Raw genomic sequence first — 8060 nt, forward strand, 5'->3', positions numbered from 1 at the left:
AAGTCTAGCAACCGGAGCGAAGGTTTCATCAAAGTCTATACCTTCTTCCTGATTGTTTCCTTGGGCTACTAGTCTAGCTTTATTTATAACAATAATACCATTTTCATCAGATTTATTACGAAATACCCACCGAGTTCCAATAACATGCCTGTTTTTCGGTCTAGCAACAAGTTCCTAAACTGCATTTCTCTCAAACTAGTTTAATTCTTCTTGCATAGGAAGAATCCAATGTTCATCCTCGATTGCTTCATCAATCTTGGAGGGCTCTATTTGAGAGGCAAAGGCCATGTTTAGACACGCTTTATCAAGCATTCGTCGGGTAGTGATACCTATATTTAATTCAGTGATAATGTTGTCAATAGGATGGTATCGATGAGTTCTCCATTCTTTTGGTAAATCTAAATGAATATGCTCCTCTTGAGAGGGTAGGTTAACATTCATTTTCAAATGCTCAGTATCAGTTGTAGGTTCAATAATAGAAATTTCATTTGAAGAAGAACTTGGCAATTCCTCCTCATCATGAGTTAATCCATCCTTTATCTCAGGATTGGTTTCATCAAAAGATACATGAACAAATTCTTCCATGGCTAGAGTTCTTTTATTAAAAATTCTATAAGCTTTACTCATAAGAGAATAGTCTAGGAAGATTCCTTCATCAACTTTTGCATCAAATTTGCCTAAGTTATCCTTACCATTATTTAAAACAAAGTATTTACAACCAAATACATGCAAATGAGAAATGTTTGGTTTTCTACCTTTAAAGAGTTCATAGGGGGTTTTCTTAAGAATTGGTCTTATAAGAACTCGATTTGAAACATAACATGCAGTACTTACTGCACTAGAAATATTTTGGGAGGTTTGTTTCATTCAACATTGTTTGAGCCAGTTCTTCTAAAGACCAATTCTTTCTCTTTAAAACATAATTTTGTTGTGGTGTTCTAGGAGCAGAAAAATTGCGATTGGTACCAAGATTATCGCAGAATTCTTCAAATGAAGAGTTTTAAAATTCTCCCCCATGATCACTTCTTATAGTAGCGATTTTTAGTGATTTTTCATTTTGAACTCTTTTAGCATAAATGCTAAAGGCTTTGAATGCCTCATTCTTATGAACTAAGAATAGAGTCCAAGTGTATCTCGAAAAATCGTCTACTATAACAAGAGCATAGTAGTTACCACCATATTGTTTTGTCCTTGAGGGGCCAAACAAGTCCATATGTAGTAACTGCAATGGTCTATCAGAAGAAACCATATGCTTAGGTTTGAAAGAGGTTTTTGTTTGTTTACCCATTTGACAAGCACTACATAGTTTGTCTTTAACAAACTTCATTTNAATGCCACATTGAAGCCTTTGTCACATAATTGACTTATGCCTAAAAGGTTGTGCTTGAGTCCTACAACATATAGTAGACCTTCTATAGTTGTTGAGGATGGCTTTTCGATTCTACCAACTCCAAGAAATTTCCCCTTGTTGTTATCACCATAAGTGACATATCCTTTGTCCCTTGGAGTGAGGACAGAGAACTTCTTTCTATCGCCTGTCATGAGTTTTGAGTAGCCGCTATCCAAGTACCATAAGTAGCAGGTGGCTCTCAAATTTTCCTACAAAACAATTTAAGTTTTATTAGGTACCCAATATTCTTTGGGTCCTACATAGTTAGTACCTTTCTCAACCCATTTAAAATGACCATATTTTCTAATTTTACACCATATTTTCTAATTTTACACATATTTGGTGTATGTCCTAGGTTCTTGCAATATGTACATGTGGGTTGATGATCATGTATCCTAGATTTATTTTTACTATTTTTAAAAACATGGATATCTTGTTTTTCAAAGTTTATCTTAGTTGAGACACTTTGTTTCTTAGAAACATGACTTTTTGAATAACCAAGACCTCTTCAGTCTGTTGAGTGTCTTTGATCACTTATGATCTTTTCCATAATTTTACTACTCTTTTTCATTTTATTAAGTTCAAGACTCAATGTTTAAACTTTATTTTCAAGAGTAATGCAATTTTGACATGAAGATGATAAGGGTTTTTCTAAATGCATCTAACTCAGATTTTTGTTTTAGAAACATTTTAGTAAGTTTGACATATTCATCATGCAAGCCATTGAAAGTAGTTTGTAATTCAGAAGAATATAGTTGAGTGTCGTTTACCTCTTCATCATCATAATCATGAGATGTCATTAAAGAGAGATGTGCTTGTTCCTCATTTTCAGGTTCAAAGGCGAAACTGATATCGTTGTCTTCCCAAGCAATGTAGGCTCTTCGTCCGTTCTTTTTTTCATTTTTACCTTTGAAAGAATTCTTCTTTAGATTAGGACAATCCATCTTTATGTGACCAGCCTTGACACATTCAAAGCATGTGAAATTTTGGTTGGAAGTGGAGACGTCATTATTCTTGGTGAATTTCCTTGTTTGTCTAGTTCTAGCACCTTTGTTCCTCTTGAGAAACTAGCTAAATTTCTTCACAAAAAGACTCATGTCTTCCATCTCTTCCTTATCAGATTCATTTTCTTATGATTTGAATTTGTCCACTCTAGCCTTAAGAGATATTCTTCTTTTTCTTCTCCTGCTCTTCATGTTGGTCAAGTTGGTTGAGTTCTTGTTCGTGTTCCTGCAATTTTCCAAACAACGCAACCAAAGACATTTTCGATAAACTTTTCTTTTCAGAAATGGCCGTTACCTTGGGTTTCCATGTTCTAGTGAGTGATCTTATAACTTTCAAGTTCAATTTACTATTTGATAGGACCTTACCAAGAGCAAGACGGTGATTTGTGAGATGAGTAAATCTCTTTTGAAGATCCGGAATCTTCTCTCCAGGTTTTATACGAAACATTTTGTATTCTTAGAAAAGAATGTTGAGTCTAGATCCTTTTACCTCATCTGTTCCTTCATGTGTAGTTCCTAGAGTGTCCCACATCTTTTTCACAGATTTGCAATTTGATACTCTAAAGAACTCGTCAATGTCAAGTGTTGTAGTGGGGATGTTCTTTGCCTTGAGATCATACTGCACCTTCTTCTTATTTTCATTATTCCATGAAGATTTGGGCTTTACTTCGCTTACACTGTTCACAACGGTGAAGGGTTCATATGGTCCTTCTTCAATTGCATTCCATATATTCAAGTCTTGAGATTCTATGAAGATTCTCATTCTAATTTTCCAGAAATCATAGCACTCTCCAACAAAGCGGCCATCTTTGATATCAGATCAAATTTGAGAATATCTTACTCAAAACTAGCTCTGGTACCAATTGTAAGACCGAGATTGCAACTAAGAGGAGGTGAATTAGTTGACTTAAAATAATGGCCACTTTTTCTACAAAATCAAGAGTTAAAGTACAGCAGAAAATTAACAAATAAAATCAAAGAGATAAGGGAGAAGAGAATACACAAGGATTTTTATACTAGTTCACCTTCTTGTCCACCGAAGGCTACATCCAGTACTCTTGCAGCACAAGAGATTTTTCCACTAAAGATTATGAGTTGCAATTATAATATCTCACCCTGAGATCTCTATGTACCTCACACACTCCTTAATCCTTATTTACCTTTGGAAAACACCTTTCCAAGTTATTCTAATCCCTTTCTTATCACACCCCGTGAAAGAAAGTATTCTGCAATAATAATGAAGAATGTTTAACAATGGCGAAATTGCCTTTACAAGTATGAAAGTGATATAACTTGCAATCCAATCAACTCTTTTGTATACTTAGTAATAATGTTCTTTATAAGTTTGTAAACTTGAAACACCTTCACTTTATGCAACTTCAAAAAAAAATTAACTTCGGAAGTTTAAGAACTTGTTGCCAAAAGTGCAAAAAATATATTTCAGAATGTGTGTAAGAGCTTTTGAAATTTGTATGAGAGTTGTGTATATGTTGTGTGTTGTGATTGTGAGTTTTAATGTCTTTATATAGGTTTTCCAATCAGCCAAAATATCTCTTTGAAAGGGTAGGAATTGATTTGAATGAAACCATGTCTTTTGGGTTAAAACTCATTCACTTTGAATTTGAAAATCTGATGTAACAACTCTCAGTAATCGATTACAGTATTGAGTAATCGATTACTCAAATGTTATGTCCACTGATCATTTATTTTCAAATCAGAGTAATCGATTACAGAAAGTTCAGTAATCGGTTACTCAACTTTAATAACACTAGTAATTTGTTACTCAAAGGTAGTAATAGATTACTCTGATCAGTTTTAAGTTGGATAACTCTTTTCTCACACTCGTAACCTTTTACTTAGATGAAGTAACTCGTTACACACTATTTTTGAAAAGTGTTTTAAGTATTTTGAAGTGTTTCAATTTTCTTTTAAAAATAGTTTGAGCATTACTACTATTTTATAATCAAGAGTATAGGATATAGAAGTACCTATTTTAGACTTAAACTAAAAGTCTTGAATATCTTGAAGCTTGAATCTTCATAAGTATTCTTCCTTTTTTTTTTTTGTGATGTTGGTGTCTTCATCAAAACTGTGCCAAGGTCAGAAGCAAAGATCTTCTTCATAGTGGTAAGGTTTGTTGTTTGATTGTTGATAGTAGAAGTTGCACATATATGGTTAGTACAAGATTAGTGTCAAAGATTAATCTTGAGACTAAAGCACATCACACTCCATACCGGTTACAATGGTTGAGTGAGGTGGGAGAAATGCTTGTGGACAAGCAGGTTGAAGTTCCTTTCTCAATTAGGAACTATGAATATTTTGTGCTATGTGATATTGTGGATATGGAGGCTAGTCATTTGTTGCTAGGTCGTCAATGGCAAGATGACAAAAGAGCTACACATGATGGTCGTACCAACAAGCACACATTTATGTACTAAAAGAGGAGGGTGATGTTTTCACCATTGTCACCTGATCAAGTCATTCAGGATAAAAGGATCTTGAAAAAGAAAATAGACATGGAGAGGAAAGAAAAAGAGAGAAAAACAAAAGAGAGTGAAACACAAAAAAATACAAAGAGAGAGAGAGCGAGAGAGAGAGAGGAAACCACTTTTTCTCATAAAAAAGGTGGAAGAAAGGAATGTTGCTCTTACAAAGTAGCACTTACCCTTACTCTTTTGTTTTACAACTAACATTATTTTGCCAAATTTTAACTCTAAAACTTTTCAGGAACTTGGAATTATTGAGAGGGTTGATGACACTTGGGATGCCAAAACTATCTTTACTTGCATTGAAATAGGATTGATGGATGGTATGGTTAACCAAATTGTGTTCACCAAGGAGGAGGATCAAACAAAAATCTACGATGATACTTACAAGCTTGAACTTCAAGGTGAGTATGGTCCTAAAAGTGATACATTCAATGTTTTTGATTTGTCTCCTTTTGATGTAGGTGATGGAGAATCCATTTCGATATCTTTTCAAGAAGGAAGGGGTAATGCAATACCCAATGAGATCAAGCTTGATTATGGTGGCCTTGAAGGCATTGGTGGCCTAATGACAAGGGTACGGGCAAAAAAGGCACAAAATGCCCTAGGACAACTCATAAGGTTGATTTATGATAGTGAGCCAAAGTTAGCTAAGGGGTGCCAAGATGATCAATTGCATGATAGAGTTGGTTCCGACCGAGCCAAGGATGGACCACGTCAGGCACATGACACACGCCAAGACGCTGAAACTGACTGTGACATGGGGTTAGGTGCACCAGGCACTAATTCTGACTGAGACACAATTCTATTTCACCATGTGTTCAATTGAAGTTATTTCTATCCGTGGGAATTCACTTGGAGGAGAATCTTATGTCATCAACATTCATTTTTAAATTGTGGAGTCTTTAACTTAGAGTTAAGGCACAAATTCACCATGTGATGAAGACTTGGTTGTGGCATCAATGAGAATTGGAATCTTAGGCCAATCAACTCATCATGTCGTGGGATTTCAAGCTACAACAAGGATCCTATGTTCTTTATTTCTTTAATTTTCTTCTTCAATGTAATAAAGTAACCAATAACACATGTTAACCGAATTTAGGCATGTGTAGAAATAGTTTATGAGAAATGTATCCTATGTTGGATCACCTTGAATTAGGACTTTAACGTCTTGTCTTTGTTTTCACGTGGGAGCCAAGTTGGCTTGCCTATATATGTGTGTTGCTCATGAAATAAACAAGTTTTGTTAACTTGAAATTCATTATTGAATTAAGGATTATTCCTTATGTGAGAGCATTGTGCATTCTCTAAACCTTGTTGGCTAAACCAAGATTAAAATTTCTTATCAAGAACCAAGTTCTTGTGACAAGCATCACCTTGGCTTATCAACACCTGAATTGTTGTGGCGCCCTATCACCTCAAGTCTATTTCATCTTCTTTTATCTAAACTTAAACAATTATGCTACTTACTCAATCATAAAGGGCTCAACAAAACCGTGACCTTGGCCAACACCAACCAACATAGATCTTGTTCAATAACCTTCCAAAATGGGTTCACATCAGATATGCATGAAGAAATTTTCTTAATCGTGTATACAATTGAACACACCATATACAATTGAACACACATATACAATTGTAAAAAATTAGAGAATCAATATACTTTCAGCCAAAGAGATGGCATTACACCATATACAATTGAACACACATATAAACATGATAAATGAATGATCATGGGATGGGTCGGATCGTGCTTGTCCCTTACCTAACCATAAATATTAATCAAGTCTAATTTTTGAATCTTAACCCAGTCCTAAACCCAATAAAACCCAACCATGTCCAGGTCTGATTATGATCGAGTCAAACTAGATGAGCCAATAGTGGACAAGTTAAAAACTGGAGTAAAACTCAACTTTTGTTGGGTTTCAAGGTGGGGGTGGAGAAATTGTTATATCTCTTCTCCGATATACAGATGAGACAATCATCATTTCCAATCCTAACAAGGCAAATTTATGGACAATCATCATTTGAGAAGTATCTTGATGTGTTTTGAAGTTTGTTCAAGGTTGAAGGTGAATTTTAATAAGAGTTGTCTTTTTTTTTATTAACGCTGTTTCTTCAACTCATCAGCTCAATTATTAAAGTGTAAAACAACTTCTCTTCCGTTTTATGACTTGGGTACTCCAATTAGAGAGATTTCTAAAAGAGTGTCTACTTGAGATTAAGTTACAAACACCTTGTTGAAGAGAGTCTCTACTTGGAAAGGGAGACACGTCTGTCTTTTATGAGAGATAAAATTGTGTTGCTTAATTTCGTTCTCTCTAATATCCCAATTTATATGTTTTCCATGTAGAAGGCTCCCACCAAAGTATTTTTTTTTTTGGAAGGTGAAAAAATAATATGAACATAGGAACCAAGTACACCAGTAGAAACAAAAAAAACAGGCCTAAGAGTAAACCATACTAATAGAGCGAAACAGAAAAACAGCACCAACAATACAAAAAGGGAAGTTTAACAATAATCCTCCAAGCCAAGAATTGGGTTAGAGACCCACTCAAACTAAGATATAATTACCCCATTAAATTTGTCGCTAGTCCACAACCAAGATTTGAATTTAATCTCATCCAATAACTCCCCCATACACCTCTTATTGTTGAAAATGGTGTCATTTCTACTCCTCCATAAGGACCAAATACCAACCACTCATATCGCAGAACCAAAAGAATTCACAAGGCCACCCTTAAAGGAACTAAGATGCTTAAACCAGTGAGACTTAGGTGAAGAATGTAACACCCCCGAAAGACCCAACTGCCCATACAGAAGTTGCCAAACCTCGTAATAAAACTGACAAGAGAAAAATAGATGATCAATAGTCTCCAACCGAGATTGACACCAAATACACATAATATCAATACCACTAAAATTACCACCCCAAAATGCTAGATTCCACCTACTGGGCAGCCTATCCAAAATAATTCTCCAAGCAAGAGCTCGAGTTTTGAAAGGGCCCCAAGATTTCCACACTGAATTCCACATGGCAAAATCCACTGCACAAACCTCATTCACTTGCCATATCACCTTATAGGCAGATTTCACCAAATAGCAAAGGGACGCATCATGAATCCAATTCCATTTGTCAACACCATCATGTTGAAGTTTGATTATTCTCAAAAGCCCCAT

General features: G+C 35.1%; 1 protein-coding gene across 1 annotated transcript; it reads right to left on the reverse strand.

Moving 5' to 3' along the window:
- On the reverse strand, window positions 7584–8060 carry LOC109329330. Its single transcript, XM_019563002.1, has one exon. The coding sequence runs from the start codon at window positions 8058–8060 to the stop codon at window positions 7584–7586; it is 477 nt and encodes a 158-aa protein (XP_019418547.1).

Source organism: Lupinus angustifolius, chromosome LG16 (assembly GCF_001865875.1).
Source record: "Lupinus angustifolius cultivar Tanjil chromosome LG16, LupAngTanjil_v1.0, whole genome shotgun sequence".
Taxonomy (NCBI): Eukaryota; Viridiplantae; Streptophyta; class Magnoliopsida; order Fabales; family Fabaceae; genus Lupinus; species Lupinus angustifolius.